General features: G+C 45.6%; 1 protein-coding gene across 2 annotated transcripts in view; it reads right to left on the minus strand.

Annotated features, from left to right (window-relative positions):
* The window catches only part of znf462 (zinc finger protein 462), a 36,159-nt gene extending 17,565 nt beyond the window's left edge, over window positions 1-18,594 (minus strand). For both annotated transcript variants that reach the window (XM_030341193.1, XM_030341192.1), the window contains exons 1-3: window positions 18,469-18,594; window positions 5,382-5,641; window positions 86-5,268 (exon numbers count right to left, since the gene is read on the minus strand). In XM_030341193.1, the coding sequence (XP_030197053.1) occupies window positions 86-5,268; window positions 5,382-5,601 (5,403 nt within the window). In that variant the 5' untranslated portion in view covers window positions 5,602-5,641; window positions 18,469-18,594. The remainder of the gene's footprint in view (window positions 1-85; window positions 5,269-5,381; window positions 5,642-18,468) is intronic.
* Between the last annotated feature and the right edge of the window lie 322 nt (window positions 18,595-18,916).

Here is an 18,916-nt window from a genome sequence, read left to right on the forward strand (position 1 = left end):
AATAGGATAGAAATGTCTGAAGCACTATATTTCTATTTCCCCATTTGACCAGAGAAGATACTTGTAGATAAATCTCATAACCCACCTTCTCAGATTTCCCTTCGGCCAGTTCCAAGGCTTTCTGTTTGCTGAGAAGTCTCCTTCGTTCCTGCTTTAAGGCCTTCTTCTGGAAGTCGTCATTGTGGTCAACGATGTGCTTCGCCAAGACAGGCAGCTCCAGAAACTTCAGCTCACAGTGAGAGCACTGATGCAACTCTGACCCGTCTTCTCCGGCATTTGACTGGAAGTCCCTCTTCAGGTCACTTCCGTGGTCGTCGTTGTAATGCATAGAAAGTAGCTCGATGGTGTCAAAGGACAACTGGCCGCATTTGAGACACTTGAAGGGCGGCCATTCCTCGTCCGCCTGATGATTGGACATAGACTGGACCTCAAACTCTTCCTTGACCTCCTCCTCCTCCTCCTCCTCCAACGCCGCCGTCTCCGGGGGGTTCTCCGGCTCTTTGGCGTAGATCAGGGTGAAGTAGCGGCCGAGCTTGCTGGAGTGCTGCTTCTTGGGGAAGACACCCGGGTGGCGCTTGATGTAGTGCGAGACGATGCTCTTCCTGCTGAACGCCTGGAAGCTGCAGAGGGAACACTTCCGGGTCTCCACCGCCAACCGCAGGTCCTCCGACATCTCCGTTGTCTCCTTCTCCGGCGCCATCACCTTGACGGGCTTGTCGCTGAGCGTCTTGGAAGCTGCCAGGCAGTGAGTGTAATAGGCATCGATGTCGTGGCGCTTCTGGTAATGGGCCGCGAGGCCCTTGCGTATAGGGTTGGTGTACGAACACAGCGCACATTTGAATACGTTGTTTTTGCCCTCTGGCTGTGCCCGGACGTTGTTGTGTTTGATTCGGTAGTGGCGGGCAATGCCTTTCCGGGTGGAGCAGAAGTATTTGCACAGCTGACACTTAAAGATGGCGTGTTTTTCGGACTTAGGGAGTTCATATTCTTTGACCTCCAGCATGTCCGTCACTGCGGATACGTTGCTTACGCTGCATTCTGCTACTGGTTCGCTTTCTTTGCTGGGAGAGAATGATGTGAAAGTATGGGGGAACATTTCGGCGGCTGGTTGATTGTGATACTTCTCATAGTGGATCTTTAGTTTCTCCAAAGTCCCGTGTGTGTAGGTGCATATTTTGCATCTGTATGCTCCATAGCCTTGCCTCTGGGTCTTGCACTTGTCCTCACCCTCGTTCAGATCGGCGATGTGCTCTATGTCGTCAGCAAAGTCTTCCGCAGTTACCTTCACCAACGGATGGCGTTTCTGATAGTGAGTCAGGACACCGTGAATTCGAGAGTTGACGTACGGACAGTGACGACACTTATACACCGAACTCGGGTTGATGTCTGCCTCCTGAGCAAAATCTGCAGCCTTGACCTTCATGCCTGGGTGTTTCTTCCCATAGTGGGTGAGGAGGCCGTGTAAGCTGTTATATTCGGAGAGACATACAGTACACTGATAGGGATTGTTTGAAATGCAGAGGCGTGGGTTTGTAGGATGAGAGATGGTTTCTGGGAGTGGTGAAGCGATGATCAGGGCTCCATCGTCTTCAGACTGCCCGCTGGAAGGTGCATGGTCATTGACCAATTGCTGGAGGATTTTATCCGTCGTTATATTACCTTTGATCATATCAAAAATCACAGATTCCTCTGCTTTCATGGCCCACGGGTGAACCGCTTGGTAGTGACTGGTAATGTCCCAAATGGTACAGGCCTCAAAGGCGCACTCTTGGCATCGGAAGTGCTTGTTTTCCAGGTTGTTCGGTCCTTGCTGCGTGGTCTCTGGTCCGGCCCAAAGCTTGCTAGCCATGTACGTATAGTCCACGTTGTGCTCCGGGTGGCGTCTTTGGTAGTGCAGCAGTAGGCCCTGGGGCTCGGCGTGGGAGTAGATGCACCACTCGCAGTGATACCCCGCCTCAAGGATACCGTCTTGGTAGGCCCAATGCAGTATGGTCATCGCGGTGGCCTTCACAGTAGGGTGCTCTTTCTTGAGATGCTTCTTTAAGGCGTACACATAGGGGGACGTGTAGGGACAGTGTCTGCACTGGAGAGACCGGAGCTCTCCGGAGCTCTCCGGATCCACCGGGGCTTGGGTGATGGTGGTTGCTACTGTGCCCGACTGGACCATCTGAGCGCGCTCGCGCTGACTCCGGACCACGGCGGTGTGACGGCGTACGAGGTCCGCGTTGGCCTTGGCGTCGCGATGCTTCTTCTGGTAGTGAATTAGCACTCCTTTAACCGTGCGGTTGCCGTAGTCACAGTGCTGGCAAAAGAAGAGCATCTCTGCTTCACCCTTTTCGCCGTTACCAATTTTAGGACTTGAGTTAAACGATCCGTCGTAGCCGTTGCTTTGAAACGGCTTTGAGAACTGCTTTGGAGTTGCAATTTGCAAATCATCAATTAATTTCATCAGAACAGGAGTGGGAGCCCCGTGTTTGATATATTTTGCGGTCACTTTTACTTCTGGATGCCTCTTCTGATAGTGGACAAGGACGCCCACAACAGATCTGTTGCTGTAGACACAGTGTTTACAATAGTAGATATCTTCCTCAGTGCCATATGTCGTGGCACCTGAAGACTTCGAAGGCGGGGAAGTTGAACTAACATTAAACGAGGAGTTGGCGGCTGGTGACTGGGCTTTATCCGTTGTGATAATCTTCATGGTTTTTTGTATACGGAAATAAGAGGCCTTTTGCTCAGGGTGTTTCTTCTGGTAGTGGACCAAAACAGAGTGCATGTTGGGGCTAGCGAAGGAACAGACATCACATTCATAGACCACCACATTACCACCCATCGCTTCTTTCAGAGCCTCCGAGTCAACACTAGCTTCGGGAGTCTTGGAGGGCGATTTCAGGGCTGGGCTTGAGGAAGATCTAGGGGTAGAGGTGGCAGAGGTGAAGTTCTTGGGGCCAGAGTTTAATATTTCCCGCAGGGTTTGAGATTCACCCGTTTTCTGAGATTGCTCCACTACATAGCTGGAGAAGATCATGGCATTGTTTATTTTCACTGTGGGATGCATTCTTTGGTAATGGGGCATGAGGCTCCTAACATTAGGGCTAGTATATGCACAGAAGCGGCACATGTAAACAAGGTCTGGCTGGTTAAAGTTGAGCACATTGCTAGCTTCTGGATGGTGATCCATGTAGTGTTGGTGTAGATCGTTGTAATTGGGGTATTCAATGTAGCACTCTAGGCAGCGGAAGACAGCACTATGGTCCTCTGGATCCAGGATGTACTTAAAGCTGAACTTGATGTAAGGGTGCATTCTCTGGTAGTGGGTGCTCACACTGCGGGCAGACTTGTTATGGTAATCACAGTGTTTACAGTAAAAACGGACCGCTCCGGGATCCTCGGAATATTCCGCATTTTCTTGGAAGGTCTCTCTACTATCCTGGTTACCGTTGTCCTGGAGCTCAGGTTGATCCCCGGATACATTTTCGCTATCGTCAGAGAGGGTTAACGAAATGGGGATGTTGCGTGCTTTGGACTTGGGGTTGCTTTTCCTTTTACCTATTCTGCCACCCTGAATGGTGGGTTCGCTTACGTGAATTTGCTGGATGTTATATGTGAAGACTGGATTTATACCAGTGAGGTTACTATCGTCGTGATCTTCCACTCTGTGGCTTCCACCCCCTTCCTCATCGTCGAGTTCGTCGAGATTTATAATCATATCCTGTTGGCTTTGGCTGATCTTACTCTGAAGATTGCTGGCAATTTCGTCAATTCTTGTTCGTTTCTTCACCGAGGACAAATCTAAAGGCAAATCGTTGATGGACTTTCTTGCCCTTTTTCCTGTAGCAGGGTTCTTTTTGGTGGAAGGCCTTAGAATGGAAGTCTGGGTTTTTTGTAAAAAGGTGGGCGAGTTCTCAACTTCAGTATCCGGCTGGTCAGCCGATGCCTCTTCAAAGGCTTCGGTCTCGACATCATCACAGTAGGAGTGCTTATGCTGCTGATGGACCCTGAGGCCTTTCAGTGTGGTGGTGGAGAAACTGCAGAGGGAACACTGGTGGGGATTCGGATGGTCATTCGCTGGACTTGACCTTTTCCCGTTGACTTTAGCAATAACGTTCCCCCCATTAAGGGACTCTGCAGCCGGTTCATTTTGTGTGTCCATGCTGTTGGTTATGTCCATGGTATCCACGTCTGAAACACTGTGGCTCTGCTTGTGAGTGCCTAACTTCAGAGAGCTTGTACAAATAAAGGGGCATTCGTCACATTTATAAACAGTGGTTTTACCAGAAAAGTGGATGTTTTCAATGTGGCGAGAAATGCTCCGCCGATGCATGGTGAGGAAAGAACAGAAGGGACATTGGAAGCGGTTTATCTGCTTTCGGATCTGTACCCCTTTTGTCTCCAGTACCTTGTTGTCCTCGTCAGTCAACAGTTGCTTCACGTCAGCCGACAAGGTCCCGGTGTAACTTGGATCGTCAATGTCAACCAACTCCTCTTCGTCTTCTTCCATGCTGCTCCTAGAGTCTTCTTCATTCCGCAAAGTGGCGTCCGTCTCGAGGACGGGACTACAATTTGAATCGGCCATGGGAAACCTTTTTGACAAAATGGACGACCCCGTGCTATTGGGCATTACGTAATGAAACACTGATGCGTTGTTATCTGGCATTCCTATGGTGTTTACTGGCGTTACTCTACCCGTAAAACCATCTATTCCTCCCTCGGAAGCAGGACTTCTTGGGGAGGAAGGGGAATCCGGCTTGGATGAGCTTGCCTCTCCTTCGAGTTCCTCAACGGAAGAAATGATCTTGACCTTGTCGCTGTGTTCCTTCGCCACGTGATCCGTCCAGCTGTCCTTCTCGTCGGTCTGAAAGTCACACCACTCGCAAGCGAAAGTACCACCGAGGTATGCACCAGCCGAGAGGCAGTCGTCCCCAGCCGCCGCATCGTTTGAATGATCTTCGGCTCCTTCAGAAGGAACCTGGTGGTACGTTATTTGGTGTTTGATGATCCTTGCTTTGCGTGGGGATTTGTACGTGCAATATTGGCAGGAGTACACCTTTGAATGGTCACTGTGCGTTACGACGGTGTAGCTGGGATCTTTCGACGTCTCGCGGGAATTGTGGACTTCCGACTGGTCGTCCCTGATGTTGTGGACCTTTTTGGTATGGTTCTTTAAAAAGGATTTCGACCTGAAGTACCGCACGCAGAACTTGCACTGGTAAAACGACAGGGTGGATTCAGATGGGTCTTTTTGTTTGGGGGTCTCCGAATTTGGACCTGAAACAGATAAGAATATTGTTATAAGTCATCAAAAATAATACTTTTTACTTCATCACTCAGACATAATACAGTAATTATCTACCACTTATAATATAAGGGAGTCATCGTACTCATTCCAGGTAGAGAAGACGAGGAATGCTTGTCGTAAGATTCTTGGTCGTCCTCCTCCTCCTCGTCGGGAACCTCTTCCTCGTCGTCGTCTTTCGGAGACTCAGACTCGTCAGCGTCGGCGGGCTGAAGGAAGGCTGTGTGTACCTCCTGGATATGGATCTTCAGGTCATCGTACGATTCTGCATGGAAGTCGCAGCCATCACACTGCAGGACCTCCATGGTTACGGGGAGGGGGCACTCCCTGGAAAATCAGGGAACCCTAGAAGAGAGAGGAGATTTGGTTTAGTTTTGGGAATTAAGATAATTGAATGTGGCTCATGGCAGGAAGGTAACTGGAAAATAAAATGTAACAGCGTGTGTTGCTTGATGCTAAGCCTTATATCATAAAAAGTACACCTGACAATAAACCTGAACAGGTGTATGTGTCCATATAGGAATAGCAACTCATCTCCTTTTTTCGATGGCAACAGGGACTTTTTTGGTCCGATGGATTTGGTACCACAGATGATTCTATTATTAAAATGTATTTCAAATTAGAGTTGATTTTAAGATCTGCCTCCCAAGTGTTGCTGATGTTCCTCGATTCAGAATGGTGAGATTCTATTTTTGTGGAAGTGTAACATCATCATCATCTGTAAAACAAATGACAACTAAGAGGGATTAATGCTTGGTGTGTTTCAGTTCTGTAACCTTTGGATAAGCGACCAGCTGGAAAGCCAGCTCCACATCCTAATGTTCGGTAAAAACATACTGACTCCTCTGTCAGATTTTTATTAATAACCCTGCTCTCAAAGAAGAAGATTGAATGAAATAACAGAGAGAGAGAGAGAGAGAGAGAGAGAGAGAGAGAGAGAGAGAGAGAGAGAGAGAGAGAGAGAGAGAGAGAGAGAGAGAGAGAGAGAGAGAGAGAGAGAGAGAGAGAGAGAGAGAGAGAGAGAGAAAATAAGAAAAAGATGAGATGATAACACTATGGCTTTATTGCCCTTTCATGCCGTCATGTTATCGTTGTCACTTTTAATGTAAACAATGTATGAAGAACAATGAACAAATTCCTGGTTATTATTTTACTAATGAAATCGTATGTGAGCCTGAAAATCCTAATTTGTTTGTTGTGATGAGCATATTAACTAATAACCTTAGTCCAAGATCCAAGTTGGTAGCCAAATTATCTTAATGAAGGGGGTCTTAGGTGTCCTAATCACTGGCATAACCAAACAAAGGCCCAAATAAACGTAAGGCCCAAACATCAATTGGAATACAGCCATATTCGTAGATGAAACACATGACTGATGATGGGCAAAGAAAAGTCTCTTTATCAAGTAAGAAAAATAATTATATAAAATGCTTCAGCTTTATTCCTTGTCCAAACTATTCTAGGACAAGCAACTTTTCATGACCAGGATTGATGAACTATTCAAAGGGGTCCAATTTAAGTGCTAAAAGCGAAGCATTTTATTTCTTAAACATTCCTTTTGATTCGCCAAAGGGGGCTCATGAATCTGAAGAACCATCTTTCAGAAAAACAGTAATACCTTGCTTGAATAAAAGAGGATTATTCACTCTACAAGAATGACCATTCATGCACACCTCAAGCGTTCTTCAGCTAGAAATGTTCATCATAACATTATGCTGGCAAAGTTTTGAGTGTGGAGAATTCAACAAGCCAAACTCTTGTCTTGAAACATCTGATAGACACTTTTGTGCACTTTTGCAGAGGGTCATGTTAAGGAAAACCAATTTAGGGATCATAGAGTTCAATACAGTAGTTCCAACATATAAAAGCCTTTAAATATATATAGAATATTGGCTTATTATATCTTTAGGTAAACTGATAGATCATACCAAATAGGTGATCATAAATAACTGGACAGTAATACTACGGAGAATTTCGTCTTTTCATTATATATCATTCATAATATTTGCATGAATGACTGCTGTAGTATTTAAGGTAACCAGGCCACCCATCACCAGACCGTACTTCCTAACTGGAGGTCAGTTACACAGGGGCCGGCATGAGATGCCAGCGAGTCCCCAGAGCAGCCTGGAGCCCCATTGTTGCCTCGCCTCGGGTTACGGCCTCACCACGGGGCCCCACCCCACTCCATGGACAGTTTATCTCTACTTTGAACAAAGTTGCACTCTAATGCCGGGTTCCTTGACATGGATACCAAGGGAATCCCGGAGAAGAAAGGTAGGAGAGGAAAAAAGAAGGAAATTAACCCACACTGTCCAGCAAGAAAAGGACCCCCCCCCCCCCCTCAAGCCCCTCCACCATCATATTCCTTAAGAGGAGGCTCTGTCTTATTCAGGGCCCTTTTGTCTCGGAGACTGCAGAGTTAATGGGTGGAGATTGTGTGGCTGCTTTCATCTGCTCCGGCAGAGGCTCTCGCGGACGACCACTGAGTGAGCCGCTCCAGATCCTCCTCTGAGCCCAGCTTCAAGGGCAGCCATTTTAGAGGCCGGCTCTGTGCTTAGGTGTTCAGCCAGCAGCGGCACACAACATGGATCCACCGTTCTGATCCTCTTCCCTCGCGGACAGGGCAGACAGGCAGGCAGTCTGTCACTGGAGAGCTGCAGGCAAGAAAATCTATCTGCCAGATGTACTGTGCCCAAGCTCTCTGGCTGCACGGCTCAGCGGAGGAAACACATAATGCCCGTGCCAATCGCACTTTACCTAGACCTTTCCTTTTCTAGGCCACGTTGTTCATCTCCTTAAGGTCTCTCAATACCGTCCTCTTTAATGGCACAGCGTGCACAACGGCAGTGGTGGAGGAACGTGTGATACACCTCGGCACCAATGTTTCTTTAAGAAGCATAAAAGACCAGAAAAACCTATTTTAAGGAACTGCCAAGTAGGTTCCATAAGAGGGTCCAAACATGTGAAGCACGCATGAACTTCTCCTTTTTTTTTTGCAGCGCTCAAAATACATCTCGCAACCTTGCAGGAGGAGCAGACACGAACAGGTGGAGCTAAGAGAGGAGATATGGGCCAAGGGGGGATACAGAGAGAGAGAGCACAAGAGAGAGAGAGAGAGAGAGAGAGAGGCCTATAAAACGAACAACCTAGGAGACCTGCAATGGGGGAGCGAGGGAGAGGACAAAGCCACCAGTCTCGGCTCCCCAGATTCCAAAGTCTACTGACATTTGTTAATCACCAACCGGTCTCTCTGCATCGGTGTGCGCTGCCAGCAGTCACACCCTCCACTCTGCTCTGCCCTGCCTGGTCGGCAGCAGCTGCTCTGTCTGAACGAGAGGCCTTAGAATAAGCCAGCATTAAGCTGATTAGACGTACAGAGGTTTTTGTCCTTAACCGTCGGGTTTGCTTCCAGCATCTCCTGCCTTGGGAGTGGGGGTTGGAGGGAGGGTGAAGGAGGGAGGATGATTGGTGGATACTGTTGCGTTGCACACACCAAAATCGTTCCAAGATCAAAACACGTATGTGTAACCGACAAGCCCGGGCAAATTATGTTATCAATAATAATATTATTGACCATTGACTGCAGCCACAATGCTATCTTATTCATTTAGCCGAGGGCTATGGAGATGTGTACAACTTCAGAAATAATTACAAAAGAATTATCTCAATGCATCTCGGAAGCATGCGTATGATTGTAAAGTCCGACCTAAAGGCTTTGAGATAGCGTTAAATAATTTACCTTCTAAAGAGGCCCGAGGAAAACCTTTAGAGAAGATACAGGGAGTGGCAGAGGGACACAAAGGCCAAGAAGGACCTCATTGTATTGCAACGGTGGGGGAAAACAAGGTTACATCACCAGATTAACGTTGAATTTAGCCTCCCGCATAAAGAGAAGATAGAGAAGGTGGAGATCAGGTTGGCAGCTGCATACAGCCTTGAGGGCAACACCGGAGAACCTGATATACTAGATCAGCATCTTACCACTGACAGTAAACACCGATTTAATCAACTTCTATCACGCTGTAGAACAGTGGAATTCATCATTTTTATTTTTATTCTATGTTCGTCCCAATATCCACTTTAATGGGGAGTTGTTAACAACAGCTTGGTGAGATGTTTAGCAAATTTAGCCTCAGGCTACATACAGCGTATTACCCTAGGTCAGTATTTATACATGAAGTAAGCCAGCGAGAAGCCTTGTGCAGGCTATTCCACATGAATTAGGAATTCATTTTAGCAAGATGAAACACTGCCCTGGATTAGTGAACCAGTGTCTCCATGAAAATCCTTTATTTCCATGTGTGCTGACACCATGGCTAACTATTGTAAAATCCTCATCCAAAATCAACACGGCAGCTAAGTTTGTTTTTATCTGACAATGGCATGTTGGGTAAACACAAAACAGCCTATCACCACGAACCAAACGAAAACCACCAAAATGGGAGAATGGTGAAGTACTATCAAGACTGATCAACCCACACAGGACGCAATGAGTACAACTTGAAGTGGACCCATGTTTCAGAGTGGATCTGCCTAATCTGTTTGAGACATCACCAGTTTGGCTTGTTGTGTCAAAAACGGATAGGCCTAGAGACTTTACCTGGTCACTCATTTGTTAAATAGACTCCCACGAAGCGGCATTATGACACTGTTATGATAACATTAGTATTTGGGTCGTTGTTTTACAAGCCTATTGGAGATTACATATGTTTACCATAAGTGTTTAGGGGTGTTTGACTCTGAGCCAAAACGCTCTTGGTTTGATCCCAAATGTTCAGTCTAGCCTGAAGGTGTCCTTCAGGAAGCTACTCAATCATGATATGTACCACAGAATTAAAACATAAGAATCACTGTATGTTGCTTTGGAGAAAAAGTCCTAAATGACCACACTGCATATGAATAGTGTTTCATCAACACAGATCCATTCCATCATCCCGTCATCACTAGGGTGATAAGAATGCGATGGACGATGACCTCATGGGCTCCTCCCCCTTCCACTCTGTCATCAGAAGAGCCCAGGGAGCAGCTCCATCTTTTCTTATTTTTAATGACACATGATCACATGACCCGTGAGATCCATGCTCATTTGAGAATGTCTGAATACGCAGAGATGAGGCATCGATCGCACCTGGCCAATCAATGGAACACTCCCATTCAGGGGAGAGGTGAGAAATCAATAGTTCTCAGTAGAAACACTTTGTCATAACATTCCTCCGACATCTGCCTTGATGGAATAAAAATCGGCGGTAATGACATGAAGGAATGAATGAGAGGCAACCATAGAGAAATACAAAATACAATATTAATAACGATAGTAATATGATGAGAACATATTCAAATACAGGATCATCCTCATCAGCACATGTTAAACACCAATGTGGGTGATATTTCAACATTGGTTATTGTGATATGCAACATAAGTTAGAGAGTAGTTTATGAACAAAAGTGTTTCGTAAGGGTCCGTATACTCTAGTATGTGTGTCGTTGACCTGGCCCCATAGTGTTAATATGCTATCATGATGATGCTAGAACAAGTTACTAGCAATAGCAGAGCTGTACGTTTATAGTTTCAAATGATTTCATACGCTTTCTGCCTCATGATGCCAAATCAACAACGTGTAAGAAAACACATTTTTTGTTTTTTTCATCTGTGAACCTACTCTTATATCTGAAAGTGTTTATTATGAATATGAGGAAGCTCAGGTCCAAGACGTGTGCACGTTACACAGTGTGCAATGTACACACACACACACACACACACAAACACACACACACACACACACACACACACACACACAACTGAACTGTAGCTTTAAGACAACGGTGCGTTATTAGCAACATTCATCCCCTGGTACAATTACAAAGTGATGTGCTACATCTATGTTCCCCTTATCATCCAGTCATTGAGGCAAAGAGTAATACTGCGAACAAGGAACTGTCAAAGATTAAGAATAGCTACGGTACATGAAAAATACATTAATTTACTTCCTCAACAGCCTGTGCATTACTTCCTCAACAGCCTGTGCATTGCCACTAGCCTAACTGTATGTTTCAACTGCTCACCTCGAAGAAAACCGCCTGTGGCTAGTCAATAACAATATTTCACAGATTCTCCGAAGCATTTCCTAACCTAGTCTTCTGAACAACATTGGTTTGGGATACATCTCATGCTATTAATTGTCTGTTGGTTCTTCCTTCATTTACTCCTTCCATTCCATTCCATTACGCTGTAATAAAGCATTTAGCCACAGAACGTATTTGAAGTGAAACATAGCAGTGCAGAGTATGGAGGGACACGGTTCATCCGAGTTCATTGGCCAAGAACAATGGTGAAGACAAGAGCTGGGGCTAGGAGACACAGTGATCCAGCATGCCATTCGTTTTCTGCCTGTTGACCTCACTAAAAAGATGACACAGGGCAAACAAAAAAAAAGATGAAAAAGGATTTGCAGTGAACAAACAAGGAATAGCTTAAGAGCCAGAGGAACGCTTGGGAACCAATATTCCTCCGACAATGCTTACCAGGCGTCAGAAAGTAAACTAAAGCTCTAGCCCTTAAATGTGGCATTAGCAATGTTGACGGCATTGTCCTTGAAAATAAAATGCATCTTTGAACGTATTTCATCTCTGAACATTAACACAGAACCTTCATGTAAGAGCAAAGCTGAAATATCAAGGAATTTGATACTGGCAGCAAAAGTCAAACTTCAAAAGAACGAGAGAGAGAGAGGGAGAGAGAGGTACTAAGAGCGACATAGACAGAGAGGAAGAGACAGAGATAGAAAGAGAAGATAGAGAGATGTGCCTAGTTCCTCTATCTGCAATACTATGCTAATCCTAAGAAAATATGGTAATTTGCTGTTTCATGTCTGGGAGCTCCATACTTCAAGGTTAGACAGTGCTTCTGTCATCCTTTCCCTCTCCCCCTCTCTCTGCCTCTCTCTGTGTCTCTCTGTCTGTCTCTCTCTCTCCGACAGATGGTTACCTGACATCACCCACCAGCCAGCCAGCCAGCCTTTAATACTTAATATCACCAATGATATCACTCTTCTCTTCATAGCCGCTATTATTTACAAACCTAAGATGTCTCGGTGCTCCATCCAACAGACAAAGCTGATCCCACGTTTCAGTTTTTAAAAATGGAACAAAAAAGAAAACAACCAAATATAAAAACGAAGCAGCTGTAATCACCGGATGTACTTGTACCCTGGCTGGGAGGGCAGCCTTAGTTTCCCTGCAGCCAGAAAACAGCAAACTTTGGCATCGCAAAAACACTGGACACACACATCACGCACACCGTACTCCTCTCCTGCTCCCGATTCAACATGTCTTCATGTTGTCATGGTGAGAAAAGAACTTCACAAGATTCATACATTCATTTAAAAAAGGAAGGGCCTTGGTTTGTGTGGAGTTCTTGGCCGGCCCACATTTACCTTTCCCCTTAAGAAGCTTCTGAAAAGGTAAGTAGTTGTGCTGCCTCTTTTCTTTTCTTTTTTCCCAATGATGTGACCTTGAGAGTAAAAATCGGTGTTCAAAGCAACAACATAAATGGGTAGGTAAATCCCTGAGCTTAAGTCTCGGGATGGTAAAGGTTAGATGGAGAATACCAGATGGAAAGAAGACCTTCTACCTTTTCATTACTATGCCAACGATAACACTCACACACCACCATCAAGCACTCTTGCAGTTAATATTTGCCAAACATTTGTAACAGTTTGACGCAGTAAGCAGCTGAAACGTAACAAGAAGTCCACTCCGACATGACAGCCAAAAACACAGGAAGCTAAGCTTTTCACGCTGGATAAAAGGTGGAAGTAGATAAACATGCATGGACAGAGTTCACCAGAGGGTGACATCTAAACCTGTTCTAGCAAAGGCCGGCTCAATCGGACTCTCTCTCTCTCTCTCTCTGTCTCTCTCTATCTCTCTCTATCTCTCTCGGCGCTGACAGCATTATCTTCTATATCAAGGCAGAGGCTTGGCCGAGGCTTCACTCTGAGGAGTCCATTTCATACAGCAGCCACAATGTGACCACTGAGACACGGCCACTCACACACACAGGAGTATCAGTGGCCTGCTGGCCGTCCACCATTTTGTGCTCCTCAAGGTCTCAGACCGTCCGGCTCAGCAGAGGGGAATTGCGTCTGCAGCTTGTTCTGCTATCTTGTTTCACAGATGGTAGTGTTTAGCTTTAAAACCACACAGACCTGACCAGGCTGCTTCTTCTTCTTCCTCCTCCTATTGGTTCCTGTAGCCGCCAGTCACCGTGGCTTTCAGGAAATAAACTGAAAAAATGTGAGAAGTGGACTGTCTTCTTCAGTGCAAAGTCATCGATGGCCTATCGACTGGTTTCAGATAACACCATGGAGATATCTGAGGATCAAAGCTCCAAATATGGACTGAGAAAGACCACTCAGTCACATATCCCTACTAGGCCTAAACATGAAGAAGCGAAGTCAACCAGCTGTGTTTTACATGGTGCCAAATAAAAAGTCACATGCCATCAGTATATTTATTATAGTCTGAGTCATGTCACCATCAAAAATATATTATTATATTAACCCATCTATCCCCAATCTAAGTGCAATTCATGTCTGGGGTCTTCTGAATTAGTGCTTTTCCCTCCAATCACATTTCCCCTCAAGTTGTAGCTGGAATATCCGTCATGCAGTATCCCAGTGCAGTTCATGGACAAGGTGGAGGGCATTGGATAAATAGACAGCTGAAGGATGTCCAAGGACAGATCTTGGAGTGAAACCAGGAAGTGTTTTTCCACAAGGACAATCCCTCCAGGAAAGCATACATTCCGTGCGGTCCTGTAGAGCATCTCTCCTAGGAAACCATTTCCTGGAGTTCAAGAACCTGTTGTTTCCTTGTGCAAATACTTTGTCAAACAAGTCAAGGCTGTTTTGTTCTTATATTTGTCTCGATTGAAAAAATATACATGATTGCTTCATTATGAGAAACGACTATAGGTTATTCTTCATTGTTGCCTGGTTAAGTACATTAACATAAATTATTCAAATTAGTGAAATGTAACTTCAGCCAAAGAGACAGAAAATACAATTAATTGTCGGACGTGCCATAAGCTTTTAATTATCTCCTTTAATAGCGAGGCAAAAATAATTTAAATGTTTGCTTGGTTTTACAATTGACTCCAAGAAAAATGGTTATTTTAGTTTTTAGCAAGACCAACTTAATGAAGAACATCCAAAGTTCAACAAGATATGACAGCGAGGACACTAGGCAGGGTTAACCTCAGCCTTCAACGGGGAACTGCCAGAAAAACCCGCCGATGCCGTGCTCTTTTAACTGTTGCCAAAGTTACAAGGGGTGGGTGGGGTTACTAACTGGTCAAAATGGCGAGTGGTCTTCATACTGGCCAAAAGATAGAGGGACCATGGAGCGATGTACAGAATCATTGTACAACAACTTCATGACTATATTCTCAACGAGTTAAAGCAGATATTTATTTTACCTCCAGGCGCACCTAAAAACCAAACTGCTGGAGGTAAGTTTACAAGTTGCGGAGAAGGGAAGACGAGAGAGCCATCGATATTAACTTACCACCGAGACCTCCTTTCTGAGCTCTTAAATATTTAATCGTCCTTGGACAGCTCTGTTGCTTCGTAGGCTGCGGGAGTGGATCCCTTCCACAAGACCACTCCTGTTTCGGCTCAATGAAGGCCTTGTGTCCACTGGTTAGCACATTGGCCAAGGAACGGGCGTCTCCAAAGAATTCTGTGTTTTTTTCCACCATGGCAAGCTCAAGCCTGGGTTTATTTACTGTTATTTGGTGTTAAAGAAGGAAGGGAATGCAACTTAATGTCAGGAGAGAATCAAAGTACCTGTTCTTGCTTAACATTTCCTATTGGGCATAGCATATAATCGAGAGGTTTAAGCCCTTAAGCATTGAAGTGGCAGTTAACCAGTGGCGTAACCGTGGTGTAACATGGCAACAGACAACAAAAACCAAACGCCAGTTCCTGGTTTGATTCAAAGCCATAAAATTCCCAACCGCATCTTAGGTCTTTATACCTTGTTACCATAAGGCCATAAAATGAGACCAGACCGTTAAAAAATAAAGAAGTTGTGAAGACGTTTTTATAGTTTGGTATGAAAATTAAGTTATTATTATTACTACGGTGCATACAGCAGGTCACTTATAGCGCCAGAGAAGCTAGCATGGTTATGATGTCCTGTAACGAGAAGAGACATGGGGACGGGGTGGGGGGGGTGAATGGGGCCAGCGAGTTCCTGGCCACTTACTACTGTAGCGATAGGGCCAGGCCACATCTCACAAGCAATGCATCATGTCACGAAAAAGCACTCGGTGGAGCATTTCAATTGCCTTTTGTATGCGCCTCTCTCACTCTCCAGCCTCCTCCTTCAGTGCCTCAGGTAGAGGAAGAAGGCTGCATCATCGTAGTGTATGTGTGTGTGTGGATAAGAGAAGAGAGGGAGAAAGAGAGCAAAGAAGAAGAAGAAGAAGAGAGAGAAGGAACTGTGAGAGTGATGAGCCACATGAGTACGTCTTTCCACCATTCAAAGAACGACAAAAACCTCTCTTGTTGAATACCTATTGCGTCTTATAGGAGTAGACCTTGGTAAGAATCGATCGCTTCTGTCTTAGTTTTTGGACATAGCCTGGAATATCGTAAGCGTAAAGCTTATGGCGTTTACATCGGCACACTAACCAAGTAGCAGTAGACTAATAGAGTAACAGATATTGTAGCGGCTGACAACGAATGCTGTACACAACTATGTAGTACCACTACTATCAAACAAATGTTTGTCCATTCAAATGATTTACATTGAAGTAACACAAAAAATGATGCCCTTGGCTGAGGTGATACCTGTGTGAGTCACTCAACTCTATTTGAAAAAGCAATTTGAAGAGTTGTTCCATGAAGTTAATAATAACAATGATAGCTTCAGCATAACATTCAACAAGGTTATCACTTCAATGGCCGGGATGAAAAGTTCAACCAACCAGTTACACTACTTACCCTATCCATGACATTCAAGCAGTTTATCGTAACAACCCAAGCTAAAGTTGGCAACCAAATTTTGCTCAGATAAAACTCATGTGAGAACCACCACGCATGCACAGATAATCCATGTGCTGAGGCATTACTCCTAAAAAAAAAACACTAGACAAACAAGCCAAACATGAGATTAGCTTTGGCTCATTTGCTGAGCATCTATCAGCAGAGTGATCAATGTTACTTTAGTCTCTGAGAGAGAGAGAGAGAGAGAGAGAGAGAGAGAGAGAGAGAGAGAGAGAGAGAGAGAGAGAGAGAGAGAGAGAGAGAGAGAGAGAGAGAGAGAGAGAGAGAGAGAGAGAGAGAGAGAGAGATGTGTTGAGGACAGCAGAAAAGCGCCTTCTGGAGAACCTGTTTGCCCTGCCACACCAGGGAGAAGGAGCACGGCCACCATTTTGATTGCTCTTCTCAGCCCTCTGTGTTGTCGCAGCACACCGTGTCAAGCACAGGCTCCTTGTCAGCAGGATTTCTCACACACACACACACACAGTGGCCAGGCGAACCGCAGAGCATAGCACAGCCGGGCAAGTGCGGCTCACACAAATACACACAGACACACACACAGAGACACACAGACACACCACCTTTCTCTTTAACTGGTCCTCAAGCAATACAAGACACCACTAAACATAATGCAAGAACAGGTGTTGGGGAGTGGAGAGGTTTTTATGGGAAAAAGGAGATAGGGGTCAACTGTCATCTAGCAATAAAAAAAGTTAGAAAGAAAGAAAAAAATAGTTAAAAAAAATAATTGTAAAAAAATTAAAAATAAACTGATTATGGACGAAACCGAAGTAGAACTAAAACGAGGGAATTGTCTCAACTTCTCAAAAGGAGAGTTTCTGCGAGATGTTTCGACTCTGGGCCCAGCGTTGGGACCACTTTGTAGAACATTAACCATCAGCAGGCTCTAACCGCTGCACATTCAGCACTGAAACACCAAGCTCCTCCACGTGCCTATGTGTTTCACAATATCTAAAAGGTTGTTAGTAAAACAAATTACCAAATAATCAATACGAAAATACTCGCTATCCGCAAAAAATAAATCCAAAGCATTAAACTTAACCTTGACTTTTATTCCACACAGCCTCGACATGTTATCTAACGTCACTTTCCAGAGTTCAGCTCTGCCACCCTGGGCAGATCAACTTTGTAAAAACACAGAGCAAACACTCAAATAAATGGTGCTTTTAGGTGCCGGGGAAAGGGCTGGCAACCTTTGTCCTGTCGTGGAGGATCCTGCCCGCCTCGCTCCTACGGTGCTCTCCTAGGGAGTCTCATCTGCCTTCCTCCATTTTATGGTGGAGCTCCACGGTGACATACCTGACTCCAGACCACTGACAGCCGCACGCGTCCACAACAATGGTCAGGAGCCCACCACCGCACCGCCAAACTCCGGCTAAATTCAATTCCCAAAACGTTCTCAAAATATATCACTTTCCAAACGTTGGAGAAACATCTCAAAGCCCCATCCCAGATCAGACAGTGTGTTTTTTAATGTACTGAGAGCCGCCGGGAGGTGGACATCACGGCTTTTCTCCAACGGTGAGTGACTGGCCGTGGACCGGCGGCTATGCCAGCTACAATGTGTCGCTAATGGAGGCTCAGCTCCCTCGGCGACTGGCTGAGGCTGGTGGGTTGAGAGAAGCGAAGTACAATCCCGTGCAATGGCCTCTCCATGAAGCTAGCCCTCTATACACACACATTGAACCAGCCGAGGAGACGCGACGCTAATTCCCCCCCCCTGATAAGACATGAGGGAGAGCGATAGCACAACACTGGCGAGCTGAAACATAAAAGTCAACCTCTAACCCACTGTGTCCATTTCCTTGTGTCACTTGGACCTCAAGCCGACGGGCAACATAGCAGGAAGCCGTATAGGTTGGTTAGAATATTATTGTGAAGCGAGGAGAACCACTTGACTTTGACTACATGGGTGCCAGCCCGGTTATTCCTCCCCGAGTCTCCTGCAAGTCCGCTGGTCCTGAACTAAAGAAGAAAGGGGATACGCTCTCTTTCCAGGTCATTATATTCCATGATCTACCATAAACGACGTTCTCGTAGACCATGGAAGCCCAGCTTAGAAACCTTGGTCGAAATTGGAAATACAGTAGAAAAACTCACAGGTACAATCTTCTCCTCCTCGAGCGATCTTCCAAAAAGTTGTCCTCGTATTTCATGCGTGTGGTGCCCGGTCGGTCTAATGGATGATCGCCATCTTTCCTGCTTCTCCTTTGCTGCAGCTGCAGATGACCTGAGATCCGTCTGTCTCTGAATAATGAGCAACCACACAGACAAGGAAGACAATCTGCAAAGCAGGCAGCTACACAAAGAAGTTTGGGAGACTAGCAAGCACCAGAGGGTGCACAAGAGTTTACGATGAAACGAGGGAGCATCACCGGGATGGACAACGTCTAGTACGCCCGAGAAGCTCATCCTTCATAACACTGAAGTCACATTAACCGACGAACCCACTTTTTTTCAGCGGCTCAGTCTGCAGTCGGATAAATATCCAGGGTGCTGAGAATTTTATATAGGCTTTCCATATGTCTGCCGCGTCATGGGGTTATCC

This window comes from Gadus morhua, chromosome 19 (genome assembly GCF_902167405.1).
Source record: "Gadus morhua chromosome 19, gadMor3.0, whole genome shotgun sequence".
In the NCBI taxonomy this organism is placed as follows: Eukaryota; Metazoa; Chordata; class Actinopteri; order Gadiformes; family Gadidae; genus Gadus; species Gadus morhua.